The sequence below is a fragment of the Mus caroli genome, unplaced genomic scaffold (genome assembly GCF_978045245.1).
Source record: "Mus caroli unplaced genomic scaffold, Mus_caroli_1 scaffold_9, whole genome shotgun sequence".
Lineage (NCBI taxonomy): Eukaryota > Metazoa > Chordata > Mammalia > Rodentia > Muridae > Mus > Mus caroli.
In genome coordinates this window covers 95,449,867-95,465,398 of record NW_028227264.1, presented here as the reverse complement: position 1 = coordinate 95,465,398, position 15,532 = coordinate 95,449,867, and the positions used below count along the sequence as shown (strand labels likewise).

General features: G+C 41.4%; 1 protein-coding gene across 2 annotated transcripts in view; it reads right to left on the bottom strand.

Annotated features, from left to right (window-relative positions):
• Eea1 (early endosome antigen 1) overlaps nt 1-15,177 on the bottom strand; it is a 120,618-nt gene extending 105,441 nt beyond the window's left edge. Inside the window, exon 1 of one of the 2 annotated variants that reach the window (XM_021174057.3) lies at nt 14,907-15,177. In XM_021174057.3, the coding sequence (XP_021029716.1) occupies nt 14,907-14,930 (24 nt within the window). In that variant the 5' untranslated portion in view covers nt 14,931-15,177. The remainder of the gene's footprint in view (nt 1-14,906) is intronic. The other variant, XM_029482447.2, reaches the window with a different exon arrangement.
• Between the last annotated feature and the right edge of the window lie 355 nt (nt 15,178-15,532).

The following is a 15,532-nucleotide window of genomic DNA, read 5'->3' as shown; positions in this document are numbered from 1 at the left end:
ACAAATTTTCAGAATATGACATGCATGTGTCTACTCAAAGTTCAGCCTGTGAAACTGAAGACTATTACACAATACTTTATAACCTAACACATTCTAAGCTACTGGCTACAGACACCTGTATAAAAGATATATAGACTGTCAGTTTCAGTGTAAGAGTGCAATGCTCAGTGGACACCTTCTTCAATTACATGAGGCCCTGGGTTTAATCCTTAGTATCCAAAAAAAAGAAAAGATGAAATTCAAAAAATAGAACACAAAATTCATAACATCAATATCTACCAAAACTGTAAGTGGCTGTCATAATTCCTGTTCCCAAGGAGCTGCACTTGGAGTGAACTCTCCACGCAAGAACTTCATCAGGATGTGATCTCAAGGGCAACACCTGTGTACACCAGGAAAGAAGCACGACTGGGTAAAGGGGGAGGCTGAAGAGTGTTGAAGAGTGACAGCTCTGCATCGGCAGCTGCAGCATATAGTCCTTCCACGTTCTAAAGCTGGGACAGTCCTTCACATCAGTCCCTCACTAAAGAAAGCAAGGGGCTATTTCTCTGTATCCTCACATCTGCCAATAACAAAATGTAGGCTGCTCCCAGAAAGAGGATATAATCTTGTAGGGTTGGAGGGCTGCTTTTGTTTGCTCTGAGAGACCCAAGAACTAAGGGGGGGGGGGAGGGCGAGGGAGGGAGGGAAGAGAAGTTAGGAGTCATTCACAGCCTTAACTCTGGGCCACTAAATGGAGAGGCAGGTGTTACACTACTATGGGATACCATAGGAAGCTGTACTGGGGAAAGGGGAGTCTCAGTTAGAAAAGAAGGCCCACATCTTCTGAAACTTACTACAGTCAAATGCTACAACAGTCATCAGATATGAGCTATCAGATTTTCTCACGGAATCCATGCTTTTCGAAGACAGTAGCTTTTTCTTAACAAAGGTGACAAAAAAGAACAAAACACTTCAAAATTTTTATATATAGCATATCAAAATTTCTATGTTGTAGATTTGCAAATGGTCAGCAAAAATTGCAGTTCTTCTAAAACCTTTAGCCTGAAAACTACTTAAGAGATCTGCCAGGCAGTACCTTGACTGGACAGATAGGGAAAAAGAAGGTGAGCAATTTTCTAATACCATATTGGTAGCAGAGTTAGAACCAGAATTAAGTGATGTCTCTGCTTTCTCTGAGCTTAAAATCAAAGCTGAATGAAATCAAAATAACTTTGAAGCAAGATTTTTATTACATTGCACAGAATATCAACTTCCTCTATGATCATTTACATTTTCAAAAATGTTTTACATAAAAAACTGTTGTATACTAAATAAATGTCAGGGGTACTTGCCCCAAGGGGGTATTTTGTATTAAGCTAACAACAGCTAACATACTGCGGCTCTAGCAATCGCAGCTCCAAATACTCTTACATCACTGCGTCCTCACAATGCTGAGTAAAAACAAAGGGCGGGTCTCACTTCATCAGTGGGGAAATGTTTAGTTGTTAAGATCACAAATACAGGGCCAAAGGGATGATAATTCAGTTGTTAAAGATGCTTGCTGCCAGCTTGCTGACCTGAGTTCAATCCCTGAAACACAGTAGAAGCAAAGTATTGACTCCCCAAAGAAAATGAAAATTGCAAACACAATAATAAGCAGGGCTGAGACGCCAGTTGGCTTCAATATTTGAGTCTTAAATATTAAGCATGCTCTATATCACATCCCTGTACTACTTCTAAAGTTTTTGAAGTTTTCAATTTTTCTTGATTCCTATCACTTATTGTCAAAATGAAAAGTATAGATTTATTATTTAAAATAATTTTAGCAACCAGTATGAGGGCTCACAGCTATACTCCCAGGACTCAGAGTTGCTGGGAATTTGAAGCTACTTTGGACAACATGGTGAGTTCCAAATCACCTTAGGCTACAAAGTGAGAGTCTGGGATTTGTTTTTATTTTGTTTTTAATATTTGTTTTTATTTTGTTTTTAGTTAATAATAAGACCTAACACTTAAATGTATTTTGGCACAGAATGGCTACCGTAATTAAGGTTTCTACTGCTTCAACAAAAACACCATAACCAAAACACAAGTTGGGGATAAAGGGATTTATTTGACTTCTACTTCTATTGAAGGAAGTCAGGACAGGAACTCAAATAGGGCAGGATCCTGGAGGCAAGAGCACTGCAGAAGCCATGGAAGAGAGCTGCTTACTGACTAGTTCATCAAGGCTTGCTCAACCTGCTTTCTTATAGAACCCAGGACTACCAGCACAGAGATGGCCCCACCCACCAAGGGCTGGGCCCTCCCCATTGACAACTAATTGAAAAAATGCCCTACAGCTGGATCTCACAGAGGCATTTCCTCACCTGAGACTACTTCCTCTCTGATGAGTCTAGGTTGTGTCAAGTTGACATACAAAACCAACCTGTACAATGGTATAAAGCTATAAATCCTTAAAATACTTTAAAATATTATTTACTTATGAGAGCTCAAATAAAGTACCACTGGAGACCCTGGAAAACTTACACATTTGCACTTATATAATACTTAAGCATGGCTTGATATTAAAAACTGCAATGAGAAAGGTATCTGACTTTTTACTGAATTGCACCTTACATCTCCTGGTATGAATGGTGTAAAATTAACCATGCACACTAGAGCTCCATTTGCCCTCTTCATTTTATACAGTCCAGGATCCCGTACCCCGTGAACAATTCGACCCACAATTAATTTACTTAATCAATTAAATTTCCACATCAATTTACTTAATCAAGACAATCCCCTGTAGACATTCTCAAAGGCTAACCTTAATCCAAACAATTCCTCAAAGCTGTTCTAGAAGGCTTTCCTCCTATGTGCCCAGTTGACAATACTAACCATCATAGTTAATAATTTTTTAAAACAAGGTGAGCCAGAAGTATGGCTCAGTGAGTAGTCACTTGCCACCAAGCCTGCCGATCTGAGTTTGATCCCTAGAACACATGGTAGAAGATCACTGACTCCAAGTTGTCCTCTGACCTCCATATGCATACCACAGCTCATTCACATGCATGCACTTGCTCTCCCTCTCATTCATAGATAGATAGATACATAGATAGAGAGATGATAGTAGATAAAGACAGATTTAAAAATTAAAAACAAAGTAGAACAGCTAAAGAAATGACTCAGCAGTTAAAAGCACTAGTTGCTCAATCATGAAGACTGGAGTTCATATCCCAGCACTCAAGCTGAGCAGCTCACAAACAGTTGCAACTGGAGCTCCAAGAGATCCAAAACCCTCCTCTGGATCTCACAGCTACACATGCACATATGAGCCCATACATTCACACAGACAAATACACACACAGACATACACAGACAGACACACACACATATAAAACCCATTCTAAAATTCTTTTAAATTAAAGCTTTTTAGTAAATATCAAATAAAAGATGCTAAAACATGCTTTAAAGATGACAGGTAATTACCATGATGTAATAGGTCATTACTCTGCACTTCCTTTCCTCCACACTTAGAGGACTACTAGTCTGTGCGGCTTGTTTCTATTTCCTTATTCATTTATTAGCCAACTTTAAGATTCTTTTGAAAGTGCCTGAATGTAAGTATCTCAGTAGCATTTCTCAGTCCTTATGGAGCTTGACTTCCCTTCAACAGTCATACGCATCTAATACTTCTATCCACATCTCTCCAAAATATATGATATGTATTCCAGCTGTTCACAGATCATCTTCCTCTCAAATATGCTTTGACCTGCTTTCTAACCTTTGCCTATTCAACTATCATCTCAGCTATTCAAAAATCTCCAGACTAAGGTACTCCAAAATTTAGGAGGGGAGAAATGGAATAAATAAACTGCAAAAACAGTGCAGTAATTCTTGGCGTGATCTGCAATTTAGCACTTAGGTAGATACAGCAGGAAGACCTCAAGAACAAAGCCAGACTGGGCTATGTAACCATGAAGGAAAGAAGAAGAAATGAATAAAGTTGGAGAGAAGAAAATGAGGGATGGGAAGGAAAGGAGAAATGTATTCACTAAAGATGCATAATATAACCAAAATTACATAATATTTGTCAAAATGTTAGATAGCATGGTGAGCACATCACAAACATTACTTCACTTGGTGCTATGTAAGAATGTGAAGTAGGTACTATGTTCAAGTTCCAGATACACCAACTGGCTATCAGGAAGTCTAAACGTTTATACCACGCTTACCCTCATAAGTAGCAACCCAAATGTTAAATTATTACTGTTCTACTATAACAGTTAAGTACTATGAGATGCTTTTGGAGAATAAAACTAAAACTAAATAACTCCTTGTATTACTTGACTGGAAAAAAAGGGGGGAGGATATCTGAGAAATCATCTAGGTTGTGAGAAAAATAATTAGTGAGAAATGGTCAGGCCTCTGTGTGTAGAAAGGTAAGCAGAGAGAACGTCCAAAGTGATATGAAGGGCCAGAGCACTAAGGTCCTGTATGCAAAATTAAAAGGTTAGACATCTGTATCGAGAATCTCTTAAAAGCATCACCTGTCAATAAAACAAGCTGATGGCCAATGAGCTGAGGCAGGAAACAGGAGGTGGGGCATTGGCAAGAAGAGAGGATTCTGGGAAATAGGAAAGCTATAAAGGAGAGATTCAAGTGAGATTCAGAATTGCTGAGGAAGATGCTAAGGAAGAAGAAGCAGGCCAAGAGTGAAGGAGAGGTAACTAGACACAGAATAGTTTGAACGGGTTAAAAAAGCATGAGTTAGTCTGGGAATGAGCCAAAGCTATGGCCTAGGCAATTAATAATAAATAATTAATCTCAGCATCATTACTGTTGGGTACTGAGTGGCCAGGAGGAAAAAAACTTATTATTTTACAGACATCTCCTATAGACATACTTATGGATCAGGATATGAAGTGTCTTGCAAAAAGACTCATGTGACAGTCTTGCAAAGACCGTTTTGTCCTCAGTTGGTGGTGGTATTTAGAAGTGATTAGATCAAGTCTCACTCACTAACTTTATCAATGGATTAACTGACAGCTGAAGGGTTTATGAGGAGGTAGAGCCTAACTGAAGGAAATATGTTGCTGAGGGTATACTTTGACAGGTATGTCTTAGCCTTGGACTTTTTCTGTCTCTGACTCTTTCTTTTTCTCTGCATACTGGCCACTGTGAAACAAGCAGCTCTGCTCCAATAAGCCATCTCTGCCATGATGCACAGTGATGGAGCCAACTGACAAGACCTACACCTCTGAAATTGTGGGCCAAAATAAATCTTTCCTCCTTTATGTTAATTTTCTTAGGCATTTTGCCACCATTTGTCTTGGATACCCCAAAGATGTCAGAGATGCCAGAGCCATGGGATACTTGCCAAGGAACACTGCTAACAGGGAGTGGAACCAGCTTAAGAGAAAGAAGTTTGTTACGGTCATCAAAGATGAAAGAAGTTGGCTATCTAAAAGGTGCTTTGCCATCTGATCTGGAGATTCGGAGTTCAGAATTTGCATAGGTAGTTTTCTGCTTTGGTCCAGTATTTCCTTACTATGACATTTTGGAATGGTAATGTATATTCTGTGATGTTGGAAGTATATGATCTGCTTTTTGAGTTTGATTTTATAGGGAATTACAGTTAAGAGACGGCATGAATCTCAGAAAAGACTTTGAACTTTGGAGTTCTAAACATTGTTGACACTATAGATTATATGAGAGCTTGTGAAGTTGGAGTAATTGTTTTTTGCATTATGCTATAGCTAGGTATGGCCTCCATAGACTCACATGTTTGAGCAGTCCTATGGGGGCCAGGGAGTGGAATGTGGTGGTTTGAATATGCTTGGCCCATGAGAAGTGGCACTTTTAGGGGGTGTGGCCTCATTGGAGGAATTGTAGCCTTGTTAGAGGAAGTGTGTCACAGTAGAGGTAGGTTTTGAGGTCTCCTAGTGCTCAAATTCTGCCCAGTGCAGAAGAGTCTCTTCATGGCTGCCAGCAGAAGACAGTCTCCTGCTGGCTGCCTTCTTATCAAGATGTAGAATTCTTGGCTCTCTAGCCCCATGTCTGCCTGCACACTGCCATGCTTCCCACCTCAGACAATGGACTGAACCTCTGAAACTGTAAGCCAGACCCAATTAAATGTTAGCCTCTATATGAGTTGCCTTGGCCATGGTGTCTCTTCACAGCAATAAAATCCTAACTAAGACACTAGTCTAAGACTAAAGCCCCTTCATTCATGTTCCCAGGCTAACTGCTGTCACTACTTCCATCTGCATGCAGGAACACACTCCTACTCTGTGCTAGGCTATATTAGACTCTTGGAAAAGCCTGATTCTCTCCCTTCAGAGAAATCTCCGGGAAGATTCAACAACCTCCACTGCTCTCCCTGTCACCTTAACTCCTGCACCGTGTCATTACTTTGTCTCTCATGCTTCCAATCCTTCCTCTGAGTATCCTCCCTTATCACACATTGCTTTGTTACTACTAAACTGCCACTCTCCTCCACTAAAAATCAATTTCTTCATCTCAGGTTTTATCAGTAAGCCTTGGCAGAGTTGTTAGAGCAAAGAGTGAATATTTAACAGTATGTTACGCAAACGCCAATGGCCTGACTGATCATCTAAAATTAAAAAAAAAAAAAAAAAAAAAAAGACACTATCTTAGTCTATGTTCTGTTAATGTACTTGAGTATGGGTAATTTGTTTTTAAAAGGGTTTGGGGTTACAAAGAGATGTCTCAGAGGCTAGAGTAAGTGTGCCTGCTACCAAGTCTGATAACCTGAGTTCAATCCTGGAACCCACATGGTAGAAAGAGAATCTACTCCCCAAAGTTACCTCCACATGTGTTGTGATGCTTCATAACACACACACACACACATACACTAAATACTTTAATAAAAAGAGTGAGGTTGGGATCTGTCTTGAGATTCTGTAAGTCCAAGAACAAGATGTCAGCGCCCCTGCTATTCCACCATGTACCAGAACAGCAGAAGGGCCCACCTGCCTGCAGAAAGACCACACGAGAACACTACAGGCAGGGAAACTCCAGGCTCACCCTAAGTCCTGATTCAGAGTTCACATTCTTTTTATTATTATTAAATGTATGTATGTATGCATGTATTTATTTATTCATTCATTCATTCATTTGACATCCCAATCCCATGCTCCTGCTTTTTGTTTCTGTTTCTGATATAGGCTCACACTATACAACACAGAGCTATTCTCTAACTTACTTTGTAGCACAGGCTGAGCTGAAACACAGTCCTCCTGCCTGGGCCTACAAGCTTTGCCCAGTCTAGCCTCTTGAGAAAGGCATTAGCCAATTCATGATGGCAGTGCTCCTGTTACCACATCACTTCCCTAGAACCGAGCCTTCCAAAGCCAACACAATTTAAAAGAATTAATGTTGGTAGGGGCAAAGCAAGCTACAAGACAAAACAATTGTTTACTGTTTTCTAAAAAATTGTGGAATGTATAATTATAACAACAAAACAATATTCTAGCAACAGCTAATATGTACAAAACATTTCAGAAAAATCCAGTTAACCTGCCCCAAACCATGCAGTTAAGGTGTAGGGTAGATATCAACCCCGGCAGACTGACATCAGAGCTCATAGTATCCCCTCTCCCACCCAACACACACTTTTTTATTATACTTGAGATGTTGTCTATGTTGTCTAGACTGCACACAAAGTCCTGGTTCAGAGTTCACATTCTTTTTTAATTATTAAATTTATTTATTTATTCACTTGACATCCCAATATCAGCACCCTCTCTCCTTCCAGTGTCCCCTCATGAAGATCCTCCTCCATTCTTTCCTCCCCTTCTCCTTTGAGAAGGGGACATCTAGGTATCACACACACACACACACAAACACAGTGGCATATCAAGTCTCTGCAAGACTAGGTGCATCCTCTCCCACTGAGGCCTGACAACGTAGCCCAGTTAGGGGAACAGGACTCACAGACAACAGATTCGGGGACAGTCCCTATTCCTGTTGTTGGAGGATGCCATGAAGACCAAGATGCTCATCTGTTACACATGGCAGAGGACCTAAGCGAGCCCATGCTCACTCTTTGGTGGTGATTCAGTCTCAGAGTTCACATTCTTATCACTGAATCATACTGTACCTTTAATTCAAATAAACTAAATTAGAAGAGATTAATTTGGGATTAGAAGAGAAAACTTTGTTCTTATATTAATAAGAAAACGTATCAATATATAAGAAGATATTAATATCTTCTATATTCTAAACATGCAGAGGAAGAAGAGGAAAAGAAGAACATGGAAGGAAGGATTAAGACCACCCTGAACTACAGACCAAGAGCTTGTCTCAAAACAAACAAACAACAAACAAACAAAAACTCAACTATCTGGTACACATACATATAACAAAAACTACACAAAAAGAAAACTATTCCATAGTTACTACTCTTTAAAATTCACTTCAATAAATTAGTAATAACCTCATCAAACTTAAGCCCCCAGCTGATCTGAGAAACTCCCGCTGGCATCATGGTTCATGTCAGAAAGAAAGGAGGAGCAAGGGTGGAGACAGAGAAAGGAAAAGAAAAGGAAGCAGAAAGGAGGCAAAAATGCAAGGAGAGCTGACAAATGTGGGGTAAGCTGGGGAGGAGAAAAACTATTATTTTGTAAGCATCATACTTGACTAGATCATGCAAGAACCAGCAATACATGCTAAGTCCAGGGGAAACTTTTGACTAGGATAACACTTTCAAAGTCTTAAAGTATCTCCTCCAAATTACCTATTGGTTTTAAAATAAGAATAATTAGTGTCATATAGTAGAAACAACTAGCAACATTTTGGACACATAATCTAAATTAAAAATCACCTGAGGCTTGAAATGTAGCTCGTTTGCCCCTAAGTTAGAGCCTTAATAGCAAATAAGTACTTTTTAAAATTAGGATGACCTATGAGTGACAGAGAGACCATGAACCTCCAAAGTGATAACCTGGGGACACAACATCCCTGAGCACAACAGTTCCCTTTCCAAGATGTAATCAACGCAAAAACGTAATCTAAACACAAACAGTAAAGTAAACATGTAGACAACCCAATTTAAAAAGAAGAAACGTGAAAAAGAAACACATGCAGGAAGGTACTAAGGCTTGAATGTGTTCACCAAAGGTCACATAGAAACTTCAACTACAGTATAATACCTGAAGGTGAAGCCAATACATCATGAGGGCTCTGTCCTCATCAACAGAATTGATGTCATTATTGCAAGAGAATGAGTTGTTACAAAATGTATGGTCTCCCCCTTCCTCCCTCACTCTTTCATTCTTTCTTCACTTCAGCCATGGGACAGCACAAAGCTAAAGCCTTCACCAGATGTCCCTCCACCTGGATTCTCTAAATTTCTCTTTATAAATTATTTTGTTCCAACTAAGATGGGGATGGAGTAATAACCCAGACTAAAAGAAATCAAAGTAGAGCCAGCAAAGATGGCTTGGTAGTAAAGACACTTGCCACCAACCCTGATGACCTGAGTTCAATCCCTGGGACCCACATGGGTGGAAGGGGAGAATCAATTCCCACAAGTTGACCTCTGGCCTACAAATAAGTAAGTGTAAAAATTAAATGAAAGAGGTCAAAGTTATGCAACAATGAAACATTTTAAACCATCAAGACATAAAATCTTACTCCAGATCTGTAACAAGAGTAGGGGAATTACTACAAAAGACATTATCAATATTAGGAAATATTTCTTTTCTTCATTGAAGCAGAGTTGATAAGCCATGCCTCATCTGACTTGAGGGAAAAAAAAAATAGAAGAAAAAACTAGAGGAGACAAAAGTAAGAGAAGTAACAAATGTTAAAGCAAATCAAGTTAAATATTAGCAATAGTCAGATATGGGTTGTCTTAGCTACTATTGTAGTGCTTTAAAGAGCCACCACAGCAAGACAATTTCTTCTTTTAAAAGAAGCATTTAATCCAGGGCTTGCTTAGAATTTTAGAGGGTGAGTCCATGACCATCACAGTAAGGGCACAAGGGCAGCCAAGTAGGCATGCCACTCAGCAATAGCTGAGATTACATCTTATCAGCAAGCTGGAGGCAGAGAAACTAAGATTGGTGTTGGCTTTTGAAACCTCAAATCCCATCCCCAGTGCCACCCCCAAGGCCACGCCTTCTAGTCCTTCCCAAACAGTCCACCAACTGGGAACCAAACATTCAAAAGTATTAGCCTATGGAAATCATTCTCATTCAAGCCATCACAAAGTAAAGACTATAAAGGTGCTCTTCATATTACTTTATTCTCACAAGTTCTTCTAAGTTCAAAATTTGTCCCAAAGCAAAAGTTAAAAATCTAGTATACTGATATGCAACTACCCTTTCTCTTCAAAACAGTGCCCCTAATTACACAAGACCCCTGAATGGCTGAAATGCAGTTAGCTCAAATTAAAGTGTACCATTAGAGTTAAGCACACTCCAAAGACTTAAAAACAAAAAATGCAAAGTCTTAATAATTTTAGATGGTTCACATCTAAATATTTTAAATATACTAGCTTAAAAGAATGCTTTCAACTTCTTACAGAAAACTGTTTAACTCTTTTTTAAAATATGACTACTTCCACTCTTGGCTTACAAATGACTCATGTTTGCATTGGACAACACTGACCCAGACATCAACTCTCAGGGTTGGATTTCACATTACTTTACAAGCTTCTGTCTTAGTATCTTTCTGCTTTAAATACACCTCTATCTCTAAGACATTTGGTTTTAAGCAACTTATGTGCCTATTCACTGCTGTCTTGAGTATCTAGCACATAACAAGTGTTATAAGGACTGCTACTTACTGTTTTCGTGTTAAAGGTTTTCTTCTAAGGAAGAATAACAGCAGGAGAGAGAAATACCACCCTTTCTAAATCATTGCTTACATCATAATAACGCCTCTCCTGCCATAAAACTTTTTCTCCCTGACCATGAGCCTTCTTCACGACCCCCTAAAAGACAGTATTTCCAAGGTGACCTTTACATTAGTCTTTAATGACTCTATAATTTACTTTAGCATTTCACAAAGACAGTCCCTGAAAGAGAAATTGGGTCTCACATTTCTCCTGCCTCTTCCATAGTGTGTGGTTAACACAAAATGATCAGTAAGGAGAAGGCGGAAGCAAAGTCCTTGAAAACAGAATGGACTGGGAATTTGGCCATAGGAACTGGAGAGATTGTTTGGTGGTTAAAAGCACTTGCTGATCTTGAGAGGACCAGGGTTCAATTGCTAAACCTACATGGCAGTTTACAACTGCCTGTAACTCTAATTCCTTCATTTGGCCTTCACTGGCACCAGGTATGAACATGGTACACATACATACATGCAAGTTGAACCAAAATAAGTAAAATAAGTATTTTTTTTTAATTTGGCTCTAGTCTCTAGTGGTCTTTGGAATCGACTAACTTCACTGATGTAGATAAATAATCATGGTATCTCATTTACCTTCTACTTTCTGATTTGTAAGACCAGAGATAAACCAAGTGACCAGCAAAACAGCCCTTCCATTTACATTCTGAATTAAATACATTCTTTCTTAGAAATATTTTATATTTATCAGCAAAAGAAAACTTAATATTCTTAAATTATACCCTGTTCTTTAAGAAAGAAATCTCACAAAGTTTGCAAACTGCCTACTGTAGTAATGCTGATCATCTTTCTGGCCACTGAGAGCCTTAAGTTCAAGTATTTCTCAAAGGATCTATGAAGAAAGAATGAGCCCCATAGAGCTATAGGTTTGAATACTTGGCCCCTGGTTGATAGAACTGTTTGGGAAGGATTAGGAGGTATGGCCTTTTTGGAGGAGGTATGGGGCATGGAGAGCAGGTTTTGAGGTTTTAAAAGTCTCAAGTCATTCCCAGTGTCTCCCTCTATGCCTCCAAATTATGCATTAAGATGCGAGCTCTCAGCTGTTCCTGCTGCCATGCCTTTATTCCACCATCGTGGACTCTAACTTCTGAAACCATAAGACACAAAGTAAACACCTTCTTTTATAAGTTGCCTTGTTCATGATGTTTATCACAGACTAGAAATGCAATGAGGCTATACCTTAATCAAAATATTCCTTACATACATATCAGGGTGTCTTAATCACCTTTACCATTTTCCAGACATTTCTAACCCTCAATAACACCTTTCTTTTAGTAAGCTAACAAAAGAAGAGGAAGAATAAAATATCTGTGAAGTACCATAAGGACTTATTAGTAATGTTCAAAGATGAAGTCAGAATTGATTATACATGCAATGTCCTTTTCTTCTTTCAAAATGTTATCTAAAAAATACTAATCAGAAGAAAATTATAATAGTCAAAATGAAGGATCATCTAAAAACAGAATAGTAAGAGAAGTGAAATACAGTTAAAAGCATGGACCCTTCAAGCAACCCTCCAAATCAGTATGTGTACTTTTAATCTTGTATCATAGTACCACTGCTGAGAAATAAGGCTGACAGGGTAAGGTAAGGAAAAAAGGATTGACAGTTACAAAATAAAGATTCACGTTATGCCTGTTAGCAAAAACCACCTGTTGAGTTAATAAAAACACACATTATAGGATCTAAATTAGTAATATAAATAAATCACAAGCCTTAACATCATCAAAATACTCTTATTAAATGCTAAGCATTCAAAACAGACACATGGACAAGACAAACTTGAACACTTCAAAGAGATGCAAGGTCCTCTCATATCTTGGTCACTCCCCACTAGAGTAGCCTCATCTCCCACCCATCCCTGAATACTGGCTCACTTCTTAAACTTAGCCCTTCATCTCCCCCAAGGATCCCTTGCTCCTTTTATGACCCCATACTTTTATAAATGCTATTCCCTCTTCCTGGCATGTCCTTCCCGCTCAAGCTATAAATATGTCCTCCTTCCCAAAGCTTATCATAACTGCCTAACACCCTCCTCCAAAGTAGCTCCCAGAGCACTCCTCATTCTTCCAGTGCACAGCACTGTAATTACTTTTTCATGTTCACCTCCCCAACCAAGTTGTGAGTTCTAAAGGGAGGGCTACATCTTATTAAAAACCATTCCATAGCTTCTAGCATTATACATGGATCCCACTGAAGATCTCCACTGTAGACGAGAACATTAACTATGAGAGACATTTCAAACTTTCCTATTGAAGGACAGATATATCCATATATCCATATACATGTGTATATGTATATCCATATACACACCGTGGTGGATCTCAGCCAGGGGCAATTTAGCCCCTGGAGAACATTTGGTCTGGAGATAGTTTTGGTTGCCTGAAGCAGGTACAATATTAGAAGAAATGTAGCTTATCATTTACTCGATAGAAGGGATGGATGACTTTAGCTACTGACAAATGCACAAAGCCACCCCTATGATCGAACGACTTGCTCACAAGTATCTCTAGTTCCAAGACTGGGAAAGCCCATTTGTCAATCTGATGTATTCAAATATGATGATTCAATAATATATTTCAGCAATAACCACTGTAAATACCATGTTTTAATTTTGACAGAAACTTCTAGATCAGATAAACAAACAACAATACAAAGAATGATCTTCACATAACCCCAGGTCTTCAAAACTGAAAAACCCATGTTTTTTGAAAGCCAAACTGTAGCCACCAGAAGCAACTCCGAAATCAGAAAACATTGTTGATAAACTTTAAAGCTAACCACAAACTCCTTTTCTCTTGGATAACTGTATGTGTGTGTATGTGGGGGGGGGGGTGCATGCACGTGTGCGCGTGTAATCTGAGGATAAGGTAATCAGTTCTCTTAAGCAAATCAAGCCATCAATCATGCACAGAAGCCTTTGCTGTTGAACAAAGCAGCTGATGGGGAGAGTAAAGGGTATGCCCTTGCTTGCTACCAAGGTCCAGCTCTATCAAAATTTCAAAAAACTACCAAAAAACGATTGCAAAAGGAAAAAAGGGAAAAAAAAAATCCAATGTCCCCACAGAGGGCCAGAGCAGAAGTTAACTATTTTTCCTCTGATGTATGACCAGATGACTTCAACGTTTCACAGAAGCTGTCTAAACAGAATCTTCCCTTCCTGTGTACTGGCTGACTCAACCCTCCTTGGCACATTTCTTAACTAAATGCTACACATTCATTAAGTTCTTGTCCTTTGAACTAATTCTCCTACTCTCTAGGTAACATCTCTTTACATTAACCAGCCGCAGAAGGGAGCGATTGGAAGCTATCCAAAACACTTGAGTAGGCAACTCTTATTAGAAGCGATTTTAATTATGTTATTCTAGGAACTGGTACCTAAACAAAACACCTACGGCTTTCCAACGCTCTTACCTTTTAACCCTCAAGATTTCCCAGATTTTACATTGAGATAGCCCTGGTGGAAACTAAACTGGAGTGTATCTGCCATTCGAGCCATTTAGTTCTGGATAACTAAAATGAGGTTCTGGGTCTTGGAGAGGAAAATGCACTTGTAATTCTTAAAAGAAACTTTCCAACAGTGAGTAATATCTTCCTTCTCCGCCGACTTTGGCAGTTCAGCGTCTTCAAGTCCCAGGACTAGGCCGGGTCTCCCATGACCCTCCTGTACCGTGCAGATAGATGAGTAAGGAGGCAGACAGGCAGGTGCGCGTCGTGGGGAGGTGGTGGCACGCTGGGGCAGGGAAGGGCCCCGCAGCCGCCCGCAGCCGAGCACCCACGGGCGCGGAGCCGGGAGCGGGGAGGGGCGCGCGCGGGCACCACACCCTCCAGCCCGTGGTGACAGCCCCGAGCGCGGGAGCCGAGCCTGGGGGCCCTCCGGGCTCCGGCCTGCGCCCCGCCCCACCCGCAGCCCGGCTCCGGCAGGACCAGCAGGCCTCGGCGCACGCTGCCACCGGGCCTAGCGGAGCTCCGAGCGCCCCCGCCCTCCAGCCCGGGCTGCCCGGCGGCCGGGCTCGGACGCTCGCGCTCACGTGCTGCCGGAAGGACGGTTTCACTCTTACCCTCTGCAAGATCCTCCGAAACATGGTTTGGCCGGCCGCCGCCGCCGTCACCGCCGCCGCCGCCGCCGCCGCGGGGACTCTCCGCGCCCTTATGCGGGTTACTCACGACTGGAGGGCGCGAGGGGCCGGCAGCCGAGCCGGGAGGGAGGAGGGCGGGGAAGAGGCGGCGATGGACGCGGCTTTGGCGGCCCCGACTTCCCCACAGGCGGCGAGAGGCTCGCGAGCAAGAGCCAGCGAGGAGGGAGCCAGCGAGCGCCGGCCTGCCGGGCCGCCCCCGTAACTGACAGATGGGCGGGCCCGCCCGCCCGGGGCCGAGGGGCGGAGCCGCTGCAGCCCCGCCTCCTCGGCCTGTCCATCCGCGGGGAGGGTGGGGCCGGAGGAGGGCCGGCCCGAGGCTTCGACCAATCGGAAGCAGGGCTAGTGTGAGAGACAGGCCGCAGGAAGCTGGTGCCGTGGCTTCTTCCGCCGAGTGCTTGGACCTCTGGGCGCTGGACCCTGCTCGGGAATGTCGAGGGTTGCCTGGTGTTCTGATGGAAAAGATGCATGGGGACCTCACGGGTCCCGCCTGGAGGTGTTCCCCACCCGGGGATGGAAGAACAGGTTTCAGAGCTACCTTCAGCCGAGCC